We start from the raw sequence: 17,702 nt of genomic DNA on the forward strand, positions 1-17,702 counted from the left end.
GAGGGGGCCTAGGTGCCCTCCAATTTTTTGGTCACTTAAAAAGGGCACTAGAAATTTTCATTTGCGTTAGAATGAGCCCTCTCGCAACATTCTAAGATAACTGGGTCGATACGATCACCCCTGGGAAAAAAAAAACAAACAAACAAATAAACACGCATCCGTGATCTGCCTTCTGGCAAAAAATGTAAAATTCCACATTTTTGTAGATAGGAGCTTGAAACTTCTATAGTATGGTTCTATGATACGCTGAATCTGATGGTGTGATTTTCGTTAAAATCCTATAACTTTTAGGGGGTGTTTCCCCCTATTTTCTAAAATAACGCAAATTTTCTCAGGCTCATAACTTTTGATGGGTAAGACTAAACTTGATGAAATTTATATATTTAAAATCAGCATTAAAATGCGATTCTTTTAATGTAGCTATTGGTATCAGAATCCTTACTCCTTACTACAGTTCGTTACCACGAACTGTTTGAACAGCTCTGAATTCCATGCCATCTACGGTTCCATTAAAATAATATATATGTTCTTGGTATATTTGTGCGCCTTTGCTAGTTTACTCCATAAAACAATAAAGGGGTGTAAACAAAATATGAAATCAGCTAAATTATTATTACGTTTTCTGTATCAACATGGTTTACTTCATTAAATAGAGGGTGCGTTGCATTTAGCGATAGCAACGTTTTGAGTTTTAGTATTTACTCTTTGGTTTTCTATTTTGAATTAATGGTAAATTTATATATAATCTCCAGTCGCCTTCAGCTTCCCGTCGTATTCAATGCTACAAAATTACTATGTAATATGACAACCCCGCTGGACAGTTTTGACATACCAAATTACCCAAACTGAGCCAAACGGTTTCATAGAGACTAATTCTTACATTGTTTATTTGATGACTACAAAAATAAATCGAATTTTGGTGTGAAAAGGCCGCTAGTTGTTTTCTTATGAAGTCTAATGTTGCCACCACCTTAGAGAATTTTTTTTATCAAAACAGCAACTATAGTAGCAATCTTAATGATATATATATATATATAATATATATATATATATATATATATATATATATATATATATATATATATATATATATATATATATATATATATATATATATATATATGTATATGTATATATATGTATATGTATAAATATATATATATATATATATATATATATATATATATATATATATATATATATATATTTATACATGGATAATAGAGAGATTTTTTAATAGCCTGTACTTTAATTAGATGATCCTACCGTTACATTAAAGTAAAATGTTGAAAAATGAAGATTCCAAAACATCACGAATGAACCTCAATTCAGACACTGAAGGATTTAAATAATTAATTTACCCTGTTAATTATTAATTACCCCACAAACCTGTTGGTTTCAAGGAAAGTGATCTTAGTTTTCTTTGTTCAAGTAAATTATACTGAGCTATTACTCATTAAAGTTTATTCTAAAGGAGCCCCTGCGAGTAAAGATTCAAACGGTAGGTATTAAGTTATGTTTTTATCAGCATTGGAAAATTTGCATTAGAAAAATAATCTTGCAATTTTTTGCTGTGCTTAAAGATACGTTTTGACTAGTAAATTCCTATCTCCCGAATTTTAATATTGAGTGCTCGAATCGAGAGCTGCCAAATACATTTTTTATTAATAATTGTATACCATGTTATTCAGAATTATTGGGTAAATTCCGGCTAGTCTGGAGGCAATTTAGAGGGATTTTCCACTTTTAAAGTATATGTAAAATGGAGGGCAATACAAACATTTGCCAACGGATGGCTGCTTCTGCATATGATAATAGCATACCTAGGGCAAGAAGAATATGATTCAATTCAGCCAACATCATGGTGCCATTTTCAGATTTATCGTAGAGTTTCATGCACTCGATGAAATCTTCTAGAGTGCCGTGATCTTTTTCTTTCTTAACTTGGCTGAAAATTGGAAGGAATTCCTCAACCTTGAGCTTCTTCTCATCTGTAATACAGAAGATTATTGTCAGTTTTCAAGTGCAGAAATAAATAAATACAATATAAAAAAAAGAAACAAACGAATAAGATCACACAAATCAAATATTCTATAGCCATACAAATGTACATAGACTCATGAGCACTTTCTAGAATCCTATGTAATCATTTGTTCCATAATGGATATATATAATTGTAAGCCTTCCACCTTGAGGCCTAATGGTCTTTCACTTTCTAAATCTGTATTGGATATGTCGCTATGGAATTAATCGGAGACAAATAGGAAAATGAATGTCGAAAGAAAAGAGCTTTAAAACGTCAATTACTAATAAAGGTCATCTAGATTACAAGAAATGCTAAAAATCTGTACGTTAACTATTCACGCTAGCAATAACGTGATGCGTTAATAATTGTTTCCAGGTAAGCAGTTTTTTAATGAGTATGACAATAAAAATATCAAATAATTTGGCAATAAAGAGAATGTAAGAGAATGAAATTGGGATTATCCAAAACCAATTAAAAACAAAGTAAATTTAATTATTATGATATTTCCTACAAACTGTCCATGGTGCAAAAGAAACTACAAAAAGAAACGATTATCTTTTTCACATGGTGTTTGGAACGTGCTTGTGTTGATGTTCAATATGGCAAGCTCATTAATTGTAAAAATATTTTTAAAACTCTGCCTCACCATTATTAGTAGTTGATATTGTTGTGAATTTTTCCTTTTTATCTTTACATAGATTTTATTTTATGCTTATTTAAACAAGGTTTCATGTTTGCTTTTTCATTCGAATTGAGATCACAGATGGTACATTTTATTCAAGACCTAAAAAGGGGGTTATCTGGTCTGAACCTCCCCCCCCTCTCCTCCAAGTTTTGTCAGAATCGTACAAAAATATCAAGAATGAATATGAACAAATTTTTACAAACAGTAACCTTGAAAATCACTAATCTATTGCAGTCAGTGGTCATTCATTGAAGAACTTGTAATTGCGAAACAGGAAACATAAACGGACTACAAGACAGTTTATTTGCCATTTAAGTTTTCGACTTTGCTAAGTGAAGAACGATTCGAAAATTGAACAGGCAATGTGATATAAAATCATTTTTTTTGCACCCAAGCAAAAAGGTTGGTTATCAAACAGTTCGTGGTAACGAGCTGTAGTAAGGAGCGACCCGGCTCAATAGTAAACGAAACTTTAAAAAACGGAATTTTGATGCTAAAAGATACATCAAAAGAATCGGATTTTCATGCTGATTTTAAATTTATAAGTTTTATCAAATTTAGTCTTTGTCATCAAAAGTTACGAACCTGAAAATTTGCCTTATTTTGGAAAATAGGGGGAAACACCCCCTCATAGAATCTTAACGAAAATCACACCATCGCATTCAGCGTATCAGAGAACCCTGTAGCAAAAATTTCAAGCTCCTATCTACAAAAATGTGGAATTCTGTATGTTTTCCCAGAAGACAGATCACGGGTGCGTGTTTTTTTTTCCAGGGGTTATCGTATCGACCAAGTGGTCCTAGAATTTTGCAAGAAGGCTCATTCTGACGGGAATGAAAAGCTCTAGTGCCCTTTTTAAATGACCAAAAAATTGGAGGGCACCTAGGTCCCCTCCCACGCTAATTTTTTTCCCAAAGTCAACGGATCAAAACTTTGAGATAGCCATTTTGTTCTGCATAGTCGAAAACCATAATAACTATGTCTTTGGGGATGACTTGCTCCCCCAAAGTTCCTGGGGGAGGGGCTGCAAGTTACAAACTTTGACCAGTGTTTACACACAGTAATGGTTATTGGGAAGTGTACAGACGTTTTCAGCGGGATTTTTTTGGTTTGAGAATGGGGTTGAGGGGAGGGGGCTATTTGGGATGATATTTCCTTGGAGGAATATGTCATGGGGGAAGAGAAATTCATGAAAAGGGCGCGGAATTTTCTAGAATTACTTAAAACAATGACAAAATAAACATGAAAAAGTTTTTTCAATTGAAATTAAGGAGTAGCATTACGCATATGAGAACCATAATAACTATGTCTTTGGGGATGACTTGCTCCCCCACAGTTCCTGGGGGAGGGGCTGCAAGTTACAAACTTTGACCAGTGTTTACACACAGTAATGGTTATTGGGAAGTGTACAGACGTTTTCAGCGGGATTTTTTTGGTTTGGGGGTGGGGTTGAGGGGAGGGGGCTATTTGGGATGATCTTTCCTTGGAGGAATATGTCATGGGGGAAGAGAAATTCATGAAAAGGGCGCGGAATTTTCTAGAATTACTTAAAACAATGACAAAATAAACATGAAAAAGTTTTTTCAATTGAAATTAAGGAGTAGCATTAAAACTTGAAACGAACAGAGATTATTACGCATATGAGAGGTTCTGAAAATACTTTAGCATAAAGAGCGAGGTATTTAGGAGGAGATAAATACCTTGCTCTTTATGCTAAAGTATTTTTAGTAATTTCAACTATTTATTCTACGGCCTTTCTGATTCAGGGGTCATTCTTAAAGAATTGGGAAAAACTTAAGATTTAGCGTAAAGAGCGAGGTATTAACGAGGGGACAAACCCCCTCATATACATAATAAAAATATAAGAAAATAAAAGTTTGTTACGTAAGTTAATTCTTAAGTTACGTATATTTTTACGAATAAAAACGTTCGTTAAAAATTATAAAGTTCTAGTTGTCTTTTTAAGTAGCCGAAAAAGTGGAGGGCAATTAGGCATCCTTCCCCACCCCTTACTTCTCAAAATTGTCTGATGAAAACTAAGAGAAAGCCATTTAGCCAAAAAAAGAATTAATATGCAAGTTTCATTGTAATAATTTATGTGCGGAGCGCCAAAATCAAACATGCATTAATTCAAAAATGTTCAGAAATTAAATAAAAAACTAATTTTTTAACTGAAAGTAAGGAGCGACATTAAAACTTAAAACGAAAAGAAATTACTCCGTGTATGAAATAGGTTGTCCCCTCCGCAATCCCTCGCTCTGTACGCTAAAGTTTGACTCTTTGCCACAGTTCTACTTTTTAAAACAATTAAAACCTTTAGCGTAAAGAGCGAGGGATTGCGGAGGGGACAATTCATTTCATATACGGAGTAATTTCTGTTCGTTTTAAGTTTTAATGTCGCTCCTTACTTTCAGTTAAAAAACTAGTTTTTTATTTAATTTCTATTAGTGACGTTGGCGGGTCATCTGCCCCTGCGGGCTTAAATAACAAGGAAGTGATTGGTGATGTTCGGGATAAACTTGAGGAAGCGAAACTTGATTCACATTCCGGTCCACTCAATACAGTCACTTCACAGATCTCTATTACCCATTCTTATTCGGTTCCAAACGATATTAGACGGTTTGTCCACAAATCGTTGTCACTCGACATAGCGTCCAAAATTCGTCTGCTAAAGAATCCTTGGAATCCTGATAGTGGATAAACTTTTTCAATATTTGCGAAAAAAAGCTGAAGTTTCAGTTGGATTGGCTGATTCGTTTCAGCTGGTTGTCCCGTTTGAGGGCAGCGCTTCTTGTCAATTACGTCTCCTTTTTTTCCTCTAGAACAGCTGGCAAAGGCAGTCAGCAGTGCTTAGGTACCATTTTCAGCAAACCCTTCAAGAACTGGACAGATGCAATTAAATCCCATTTCATTTTTGGAAGAAATTCTAATGAAACATCTTCTTTCCACAGTAGCAAATGCTACGTATGTTTCTCCAAAGTTTCAGAATTGTCTGATTGCCTGCTGCTTGTGGCGAAATTCTCCAACAGACCACTGTCGAAACAGTAAACGCTAGTCCTTGCTTTTCAGTGCTTGCTGACAAAATGGCAGATGTTTCCAATATGGAGCAGCTATGTATTTGCGTCCTCTACACCTCAGCTGGAAATAATCACGAGGATTTTCTTGGCTTTGCCCCAGTAACAGATCTATCTGGACCAGGTCTCACTTCGGCAATTCTGCATTTTTTGGAAGGCCTTGGGCCTGACCTTAGACAAAATGGCTGGCCCGGGATATAATGGTGTGGCAGCGATGAGGGGCTATCTAAGGGGCGTTCAGGCCGTTTTACGAAAACCGTATCCAAAGGCACTTTACGTCCACTATAGCGCACATACTCTCAACCTTGTCGTTTCGTCTGTCTGCTTTTTTCAAGCTTTTAAGTACTTCTTGGGAACCTCGTCGCAAATTTGCAATTGCTACAGGGCTTCGCCACTCAGAACCAAAAATCTGAGAGAAAAGATCAATAGACTCCTGCAAGACTCGCAAAAACAAAACGTGACAGGACTCTGTAAAACAAGATGGGTCGAATGCCATGATTCAGTTTTGCGTTTCCTTCAGCTCTACCAGCCAATCCTGTGTTCTCTCGAAGCTCTTGAGGAGAACAGAAACATAGAAATGTCTGCGAAAGCGTCACAAATACTAAACGTGATGAACCAGTCACAGTTTGTTATGTGTCCCATGTCGTAAGAGAACTTTTCAGCTTGGCATTGCCTTTGTCCAAGACTCTTCATTCTGTTGACGGCAACTTTGCTGCCGCTTGTAAACAAGTAAGGCCTTCTTGTGCTGTATCTTCTCTTAACGAATGTGACTACACCTCTTTTCCAAATATTTCGGTTCTATTGACTATCCTTGCAACGGTGCCTATCAGTACTGCTACTCCGGAAAGAATCTCCTTTATACTTGGAAGGTTATAAGCCTGTCATTTAGATTAGAAGGAGAAAAATGGTCGTTTAGATTTCATTTTGTAGGTAGCGAGTTTACTGGACAAAAAGTTTTGTTCGGCTCTTTAGATATATTATGTACTTAAATACTTAAATATTTGTTTTAAAATTTGCTAAAACTCTAAAAAAAAAAACTTAAAAATACAAAAGCATGCCTAGTGGACGTGTCCTCTTTCGTTTGCAAAGGGAAAGGGTGGCATGACGTTTTCACGGTTGACCTCTAGACTATATCCAAGGACAAATGTTGTTATCCCCCCCCCCGAGAGAAAATGCTTTGTAGGTCCTGATCTTATTGTCCATTTGTTTCTTTCGTTGTATCTCCCTCTCTTTATTTTCTTTTGTCTCGGTTCTACATTATTTATTTTTAACGAAATGCATTTTTGTGAGCTTAATTGCTCAATAAATTCATACAAACTAAATACTTGACCGTTAAACAATTTTCACTGTTTTACAAACAAGTAATTTAAAGACGATATATGGCCTAATGTTTTCTGCTTGTGTATCGTTTATATTCCCATATAATCTACTTGTCTTTCTCTTAATTAGCGGTTTTTTAATCGGTGGTAAAGTCAAAATATTCAACAGAATTTTCTATTTTTTTTTTCATTTTTTTGTCCTTGCTTTTTATATTGTTTTCCAATTTTACAATAAAACTCAGGTGAATTAAATACCTTAAGATACTTTTTAAAAACTGTCTTTTATAGAGTGAAAAGTTTAGTACAAGAACTATGGCAACTTCATATTTTCGGTTCATTTTAAAGTTTGATTATTCATTTGATTTCTATTAGTATGTATTTCCGTACGCTTTAAGTATGACTTATTATAGCCATAATGTTGCTCTTAACGTTTTAATGAAAATAGTTTTTGCAAATGTTTTTCACAATTAATTAGTAATAAAATGTCCTACGCCGAACATCATACTCACATCGCGGTAAGACGGCTGACTTCATTCGCTATTATATTGTGAACAGAAGAGTGAGAGGATAGAAACAGAACATTACGATGTATAGGAATGAAGTTATTATGTTAAAACTATGGATCGCCATCTAATGGTTCCCAAACTTAATTTAAAGCTGAAATTTAGGTAAAATGACAACTTAACAGGTAATTATGATGTTGGCATAATCCATAATGAGAATTTGAGAGGAATAGGGCAAGAACAGTTGAATATTGGAGATTTTAGAGCTGATTGGAGAGCATGGAGACTGATAATTTAGAAGAATGAACTTAAGAAAAAAAATAGTCGGTGAAGTTGAAGCTAGGAATAGGAAGCTAGGAAAAAAAAACAGTCGGTGAAAAAACTGCTAGGAATTTTGATGAAAAGGATACAAATCCGTAAAAGAGAAAACGATTTTCCACAAAAATGTTCGTACTTATAAGTCTTACGAGAATAAGATATGCAGACGAAAAAAAATGGAATAATACGAAAATGAGTCTGGGGTAACATTGGCATTTAGATGCTGGAGCCATGATAACGACTGGGGTCCAGTATGGTTCTGAAACACGGGAGCTTTCAAAGGTTGATGAAAAGATTCTTTGTGTTTTCATGGGAATTATCTATTATAGATAATTCTCATTATAACATTAAGAATATCTAAGTTTATGTCTAATAACAGATTTTGGTTCTCGTTTGGGTGACCTTATTTCAAACAATAAGATGTGCATAAACAGTGGGTTGATCCCACTTTCGTGGGCTATAATGACAGAATTGACATCATGATTTTTTTTTTTTTTTTTTTTTTTTTTTACATTGGAAGGAGAAGAGGTTGTCAAAAGTAGTACTTTCCGATAGCCCTTCTAGAGCCGAAATAAAAACAGGACACCGTCAAGTGGGTTAGGAAGAGTTTATAAGGAAGGAAACAAAGTCAAAGGGAATTCCATGGGAAGAGTAGAGTTTTAAACAGTTTGAGATAGAGAAGGATCGCATTTTGTCCTCTGGTGGCTGTGGGCTGCAATGAGTCATCAATGGTAGTAGAAGTAAATATAGAAGAACAGAGAAACACTTACTCTTCTTTTTGGTCCCGCCAAGCTTTTCAATCTGAGCCAATGTTGGATTCAGGTTTAGCGCCCTCAAACAATCTCCAAGATAGAATGCATCAACTGTCTCGTTTCCATCAAAATCGTAAATAGAGAAGGCAAATTTTGCCCCTGAAATTATATTTTTCTTTAAATAATTTTAAACAATAACCTTTGAGTGTTACAAATATGCTATTCTAAATTATAGCTATTTAGAATGTAGCTTTCTCAAATATAGCTATATAAATATGCTATTCTAAATTATAATTATAAATATATATACCATCTGGCTAATGCTCGCTTCAGATATCAGGGTGTTTGTGATAATACGATATTTCTAATTAACAAGCTAACTGTAAGTATAAAATAAAACTTTTAAATTGTGACCGACACTTTAAAGACGATATGTTTAATAGAATTAATTTGTATAGTCATTACAAATATTTAAATATTTTTCGTAGATTAATCAGCGCAAGAAAATTTACAGAACTTTAGAAAAGGTTGACGCACCCTGATATGTGAAGTCTTGATGAATACGAGGGATTTCAATGAAAATTTTACGGCCTATTTTTACAAATGTGGTATTTGAACATCAGTTAGATTGCTTTTATCCCCATGAAAACCGGAATTTGTACCACAAAAAGGTGGATTTCTCCAACCTGTTCTACTCTGGTGTCAAGCCAAAGTTGAACTATGGCACTTCGTCACGTTCAGTAAGAGATAGATGATAGGAGAACGGAGGCAAAAACATGATTTTGCTGAACCAAGCTAGCACAAAACATAACTTTGCGTGGATGTACGATTTTGATCCGGCTCTCATCCTCGCGAAAGCGCCCTTAGTGTCAAATCCACCGGCGTAGCTGTATCTGAAAGCAAGACACGAAACATTCCAACCCTATCTACAATTCCGTATTGTCCCTGAGAATAAATAATTCAGCTACCCTTTTACTTGTCTTCGCTTTCCCCAGCGTAAATTGTATCAAAGAACTAATCATAAAATATTAGAAGATAAAACCATTTGAATGGGAAGGTTGAGTTCTAGTGTAGTGTTTCAAGTAATGGGTTTATCCCACTTCAAACTGCAGTGTTCAGTTATTATTTATCCCAAACCAGTCATTTCCGCCAAAAATCCTTAGAGAAGAAATTCTGACTTGTGAATTCGTTCAAAACTATAGTTATTTGACCTTTGACATATTTTAAACAAAATGGCCATCTTAAATTTTAATCAGATAAATTTAGGAGGAAAGAGCGTGGGAGGAGCTGGTTACGCTCTGATCTCTTTTGACTCTTAAAAAGGGCCCTAGAACTTTCAATTTCCAATTGAATGAGCCCCATCAAAAGTTTATAGGACCACTCATTTCAAAAAAAAACCTTATATGTTAACAATGGACAACTTGCATAACTTACAACTCTTTCCCGGGGGACTTGGGGAAGGTTTGTCCACCCTGGAAGCACAGTTATGAGAGTTTTGGACTATTTTAACAAAATGCATGGGGATGGTTACCCTCTAATCAATTTTGACTCTTAAAAAAGGCACTAGAACTTCTAATTTTCAATCAAATGAGCCCCTCCAAAATTTATACAACAACCACTTCCACAAGAAGTGTGTCTGGTAAAAAAAAAATATAATAATAAGTTGAAGGCTAAAGGCTCTTTACTATAGGCAACAACATAGCGTTGTCAGACAACATTATTCACATGCAGCTAGCCTTTGATCAATATATATAATATTTGGATTTATTGCATGTATTCTTCTAATTTCGTGCATTGTTTATCTGGAGCATAAACAGGTCTACATTCCTGCGTCTTTAGTTGTCAAATATTTTCACAGACATTTTGGCATTTGGTGTTGGCACCAAGAAGAACTGAAACGTTTCCGAAAATAAATTTAGCTTGAAACTTGAGTTACGAGTAAGAATGATTGTATCCAAATAAAGCCATGAACTTTTGCCTGGATCAGAGGTTAGATTCAGTGCAAAAAAGTAAAATATTAAATGGAGGTTTTGGAGAAATGGAATTAACTAAAAAGTTTTAAAAGCTTGTTTTCAAATTTTTATAGCCTGCCGACGGTTGATTGACTTAAAGTCTCTTAATTTCGCCAGGGTGTTATTTTATCGATTTGGTTTTTACCTTAAGGCTCAAAGAATGAATGTTGTAGCACAATAGTAATGTGATAAAGAAATGCTTGAACACATTACCGATGTACTGGAAGTTTATAACCACTATCCCTTGAGCAAAACGTTCTTTATAAGATTGCCCTAGTGGGAAAACTATAAAAGGGTCAATTATTTTGAGCAATGTATTTTTCTTAAAAATTTTTGGAAATGCAGTCTGTAAAATAAACAAAACTAGATTAAACTTTTGTTCTCAAAGCATTGTCAAACAAAAGCTAAGCTTTAGTGGAAGAAACTGCGAGTTGAACGGGCTGAAAGTCCACCCTACTCGCGTTCAGGATAATTTCAATCCATTTTCGGTTTTCAATTAGCTCTTTCCTTCCATTTTACAAGTGAGATCTATCACGTCGTTTCAAAGTACATACTTGCGTAATCATTGTGACTACTTTTTCTCTTTTCCTCGACAAACTTGCATAAGGTCAAGTGAAAATACTGTAAAGTAAGTGGAACCCCCTGGTCTCCATTTGTATTTTTGCCTCCTTATCTCTCCTCCCTACCCTCAACAGACAATCAGGAACTATGAATGTAAACACTAAATAACAGTAGTTAGGTTGTTGCTATAATTTTATTTTTCATTACTTTGTCGGGAATATTTGGTTATCTACAAATCCGGTTTAGTTAATGACACATAAGAAAGCATTCCGGTTGTTTTATGTGTTTTCATCAGAAGGGCATTGCCAGTTATTGATCGTTAATTATTTTCAACTTTTTAAACTTTTAATTTTGCATTTTTATGTAATTATATGTTATTGGTTTAAATGCAAAATAAAATATCATTTTGTATATCAGCGTTTACTATATCCCAACCGACAGCGATTCATTGTCGATAAGATCACAGCCCCCATTCTGATAAATAGATAAAACAAATATTAAGACTTAAACGCGCATGGACCTAAATGAACAGATACTAAAATGAATGAATAAAATCAAACTTTGAACAAACATAAACTACAAAGAAATATGCCTAAGAAATTTAACTTAAAACCGAAGCTATCATATGTGCTAATTTGACTGCCGTTCACCCTCAAATTCACCCTCCCCCTCTAGAGATTAGAACCTCTTTTTCCCCTCTTTTTCCTCTACCATATTTTTGTTTTCGAAATAATTATAATATATCCACACACACGAAGTTGCAGAAAGGAGGCACTTTGGACCCTGTTGTGGCCCTTGAACTATGCAAATTAGGAATCAATGTGCAATTCTATCCTCAAAAAGATGCAACTTGAATAGGTCAAGGAAAAATAATTCCATTATTCAATCATTTTATCAATCTCAATCGCTGGTTAAATTACAATCTATGATCAAACACTTCAGAGTTAACTATAGTGTTCATTACTAACGTTATTGTAAATCGATTAATTTTGATGACTGAAGTTTAAAAATCTTTATTCTGACTCAAGGTGTAAGAGTTATAAGCTTGTGCATTATTTTACTGTCAGTGGGGTGTGGCATGAACAAGCCAGGGACGAAGTTTTTTAATATCTTTTTTATAGGGATAACATCAATCACTGGTCGAGTTTATAATTTAACACGTTTATTGCATTATATTCACCAAAATTCATTACTCATACTTGAAATGAAAAATTCTTGTATGATACTTATCAAACAGTTGGTGGTAACGAACTGTAGTAAGGAGCGACCCGGCTCAATAGTAAACGAAACTCTAAAAAATGGAATTTCGATGCTAAAAGATATATCAAAAAAGAATCAAATTTTTATGCTGATTTTAAATATATAAGTTTCATCAAATTTAGTCCTTGTCATCAAAAGTTACGAGCCTAAGAAAATTTGCCTTATTTTGGAAAATAGGGGGTAACACCCCCTAAAAGTCATAGGATCTTAACGAAAATCACACCATCGCATTCAGCGTATCATAGAACCCTAAAGAAAAAATTTCAAGGTCCAATCTACAAAAATGTGGAATTTCGTATTTTTTGCCAGAAGACAAATCACGGGTGCGTGTTTATTTGTTGTTTTTTTTTTCCCAGGGGTCATCGTATCGACCAAGTGGTCCTAGAGTGTTGCAAGAGGGCTTATTCTAACGGAAATGAAAAGTTCTAGTGCCCTTTTTAAGTGACCAAAAAATTGGAGGGCACCTAGGCCCCCTTCCACGCTAGAGTGTTCCTAGAGTGTTGCAAGAGGGCTTATTCTAACGGAAATGAAAAGTTCTAGTGCCCTTTTTAAGTGACCAAAAAATTGGAGGGCACCTAGGCCCCCTTCCACGCTCATTTTTTCCAACTTTTCAAAATTTGAGATAGCCATTTTGTTCCGCATAGTCGAAAACCATAATAACTATGTCTATTGGGATGACTTACCCCCCACAGTCCCTGGGGAAGGGGCTGCAAGTTACAAACTTTGACCAATGTTTACATACAGTAATGGTTACTGGGAAGTGTACCGACGTTATCAGGGGAATTTTTTTGGTTTGGGTGTGGGGTTCAGGGGAGGGGGCTATATGAAGGGATCTTTCCTTGGAGGAATATTTCATGGGGGAAGAGAAATTCAATGAAAAGGGTGCAGGATTTTCTAGCATTACTATTAAAAAAAAAAAAAAAAACGAAAATATAAACATGTAAAAGTGTTTTTCAATTGAAAGTAAGGTGAAGCATTAAAACTGAAAACGAACAGAGATTATTACGCATATGAGGGGTTCTAAAAATACTTTAGCATAAAGAGCGAGGTATTTAGGAGGAGATAAATACTTCGCTCTTTATGCTAAAAATTGTTTAAGTAATTTCAACTATTTATTCTATGGTCTTTCTGATTCAGGGGTCATTCTTAAAGAATTGGGACAAAACAAGATTTAGTGTGAAGAGCGAGGTATTAACGAGGGGACCAACCCCCTCATATATATAATCAAAAATATAAGAATATAAAAGTTTGTTACGTAAGTTAATTCTTAAGTTACGTATATTTTTTACTAATAAAAATGTTCATTAAAAATTAAAAGATCTAGTTGCCTTTTTAAGTAACCGAAAAATTAGAGGGCAACTAGGCCTCCTTCCCCACCCCTTATTTCTCAAAATCGTCTGATCAAAACTAAGAGAAAGCCATTTAGCCAAAAAAAGAATTAATATGCAAATTTCATTTTAATAATTTATGTACGGAGAGCCAAAATCAGACATGCATTAATTCAAAAACTTTCAGAAATTAAATAAAAAAAACAAGTTTTTTGAAATGAAAGTAAGGAGCGACATTAAAACTTAAAACGAACAGAAATTACTCCGTATATGAAAGGGGCTTTTCCTCCTCGACACCCCGCTCCTTGCGCTAAAGTTTGATTCTTTCTCGCAACTCTACTTTTTAAAACAATAAAAAACTTTAGCGTAAAGAGCGGGGTGTCGAGGAGGAAAAGCCCCTTTCATATACGGAGTAATTTCTGTTCGTTTTAAGTTTTAATGTCGCTCCTTACTTTCATTTCAAAAAACTTGTTTTTTTTATTTAACTTCAACAAAGTACATCATATTCTTCTGCCAAACAAACCTATATATGCAGCCATGCTTTTTACAAAGTTTGGAATCCTTTAATTTCACATTGTATCATAGAATGGTTAAAAATCAAAAGTATTATAGCTCAAAATTTAATTTTTCCGGTACTAAATACTTTTTGCAATACAAAAGTTTTTTTTTCTCGTGGTTTGGATACTTCTTCTGAGTTCTTTGTGTTTTAATTTTGAATAAATAAGCATTACTGAAAAACTACAGCTTACAATTATACTTCGTGGTGATTTTCCTTAAAATACACAAATATATATATATATATATATATATATATATATATATATATATATATATATATATGTGTGTGTGTGTGTGTGTGTGTGTTAAAGATGTTATTAAATTTTATATTGTAGAATATATTAGCATTAGCATATTATAGGTTGCTTTTTCTGCTGTGATTTCTGTATATAGCTGATAGCTAAAATTTGCTAGCTTTCCCAATCTACCTTGCAATAATTAAAGATAAAAATATTGTAGCCATTCTTTTCTGATGTAGCAGGTCGGATGGTTTCTAACATGCTTTCGTTTTTTCTCCAAAATGGTAGCTTTCTGTAAGCTTAGAACTAAGAGAAGAAATTAAAACGAGTAGGGTTTAAAACCTCTATGCTTTCTAAAACCCAGAATATAATTTGTACTTTACTGAAAAAAAAATTCAAATGAATGTGCATTGTCCGTTTAACATACATATAATGATATTATTCCTTAGAATCCAAATTAATTTTTGATTTCTTAAAGTTAAAAAAGTGAATCATTAAAAAAAAAATTCAGTTAAGTGCAAATTATATTCTGGACTTTAAAAAGCATAGGGGTTTTGAACTCTGCTCATGTTAATCTCTACTCGTTTTTAGTTTGACTCGGTTGTTTATTGTAATTTCTGTTCGTTTTGGGTTTCATATTATTGATGCTGATTTGTGGTAGTTGTATGCTTGGTAGATTATTTTTTTTGCTCATTTTTGGTTTAACGGAGTTCTTTTTTTTCGAAAACTTATTTTTTGGAAAAAAAACTTATCCATTAATTTCTTTTCGTTTCATATTCACATATTCTTTTTCAGGAAAAAATAAATAACAGTTTGAATCTTTCTGTTTTTTTCTTTAAGCATTTATAGTCTGGCATGCTATTTGCATGCTGAAATTTTCAGCAATTTTTAACACATAAACCCTTTTGAAAATAATGACATAAATAGTAGTGCTTAATTTAGTCATATATTTAGCCTCTTGTTGATGTAATAATAAAACTTAACACCATTTACAAAAAATTATATCTATGCTCTTTCAAAGCCTGGATACACTTGCATTCTTCTGATTTTTAAAAATATTAAGAGCGGAAGCAGCATTAGAAGTAGCCCCAAATCTTTGAGCTTAATACCCACAGTTGTTCTTGGTATATTGCTGAGATGTCTTATTGGCAGGCAGCATAGAAACAATGTCATTTAATTTTTAAATTTAATTAATTAATTTTAAAATTAATTTTAATTAAGTCATTTAATTTTAAAGCAACATTTAGTTTTTAAGCATAATGAGCAAATTACATAACTGTGGCGGTAGACCTACTCAATAACCCTAGAGATATAATTAATAGACCGTTCAGCTATGCTGAACAAAATGCCTGTCTAAAAATTTTAATTGGAAGTGTCTGGAAAATTATGAGCTAAAGAGGAGGGCTGATTGCCCTCCAATCACTTTTGACTCTTAAGAGGGAACTAGAACTTTTGCCTTTCAATCAAATTAGCTTTTTTAAAATATCAATGATATTGCTAGATATAATAGAAAATCGCTGCCTATGTAAATCACTGCTTATACGCCCTTTTAATACCTGTATGCATAAAATTTTTTCGTTTAATTGAAACTCTCCCTTAACATTACCTAGAAGTTTCAACTTAATGTCATTCATATCGTTAGTTACAGTGACCGTAGAAGCAGCATTAAATGTATACACGGAGTGTCTTCTGGCTAGTTCAAAATCTGAAGCTTATGAAGGTATGAAGATGAAATTTTCAGAGAATATTTCTGTTGTACGGATGACAACGTACCATCCGTATTCAGGTTGTAAAAAGGGCATATCAGCAATATCTTAAGAACAGTTTCGTGTAAGAAACTAAATTTTACAACCCTTGTTGTGGGGGATTTTGGATTAACCAAAGTACAATATTTGCACCAAAATGCTACTGCTTCTACTTCTACAGCTATTACTACTGCTACAATTGTTATTACTGGTACTATTACTACTGCTACTAAAGCTAAGACAACTACTATTAACTGAACTCCTACTGCTGCTACTATAACTACTGGGGATACTGCTAATACCAATAAACCTAAGGCTATTAAGGTAAAAATTCTGAGAAATATTGTAACTGTATTGAAACAAATCGAAACGCACTATTCCCATATAGGTTGTCAGGAGGCCGTATCAGCAATGCTTCAGGATCGGTTGGTGGTATTAAGTTAAAAATATTCTCGTGTGTTGAAGGGGATGTTGAAAAAAAGGTGCTATTTGGACACAGCTACTAATGCTACTACAACTAATGCTACACATAATTACTGAACCTTTCAACAATGCTGAAAAAAGGTTAATGTCTCAAAACTTTGTTTGGATGTTTGTTATGGGAAATTATGGGCGTGGTGGGGGGTCTCTCAAATCACTTTGACTCTTAAAAACGGCACTATAACTTCCAATTTAAAATCAAATAAGAACCATCTGAATTTAATACGACCACTCATTCGATAAAAACCTTATATGCCCCAGGGTATAACTTCAAGCCCTTGCTCCATGAGTTCTTGGGGATTGTACCGACCCAGGAGGCATTGTTATATGTTCTTTGGACTATTTTAAACAAACCTACCCTTGCAATATTTCAACCAGATACATTTGGTGAAAAGAGGCGTAGTTGTTTAGGGGGAGGGCTGCTTGATCTTCATCACTATTGACTCTTAAAAGCGAACTAGAACTTCCAATTTCAACAAACTGAGCCATCTATAAAGTTTATACAACGATCCATTCGCTAAGAACCTTAAATGTACCAGGTGCATAACCTGAAACCCTCGCCTTCAGGCTCTGGTGGTTTGTATCAACCTCAGAAGCCTTGCTATATGATATTTGGACCATTTTGAATAAGAGATATATCTAAAAATATCTACTGAATACATATCGAGAAAAAACGACGTGCTTGTCTGTTTGTGTGTGTGTGTGGGGGGGGGGGGTCTGATGTGCTCTGATCCCTTTGACTCTTAAAAAGGGACAATAGAACTTTTTTTTACCAATCCAATGAGTCCCCTCCAAAGTATATACGACCACATTTTCTATAAGAACCTTATATATCCCCGGGG

The 17,702-nt window shown here is 34.2% G+C and overlaps 1 protein-coding gene across 2 annotated transcripts in view; it reads right to left on the reverse strand.

The window, feature by feature from the left end:
- The window catches only part of LOC136041996 (myosin light chain 1-like), a 37,403-nt gene that overhangs the window by 9,107 nt on the left and 10,594 nt on the right, over nt 1-17,702 (reverse strand). For both annotated transcript variants that reach the window (XM_065726823.1, XM_065726824.1), the window contains exons 3-4: nt 8,696-8,836; nt 1,824-1,991 (exon numbers count right to left, since the gene is read on the reverse strand). In XM_065726823.1, coding sequence (XP_065582895.1) covers nt 1,824-1,991; nt 8,696-8,836 — 309 coding nt within the window. The remainder of the gene's footprint in view (nt 1-1,823; nt 1,992-8,695; nt 8,837-17,702) is intronic.

This window comes from Artemia franciscana, unplaced genomic scaffold (assembly GCF_032884065.1).
Source record: "Artemia franciscana unplaced genomic scaffold, ASM3288406v1 PGA_scaffold_55, whole genome shotgun sequence".
NCBI lineage: Eukaryota > Metazoa > Arthropoda > Branchiopoda > Anostraca > Artemiidae > Artemia > Artemia franciscana.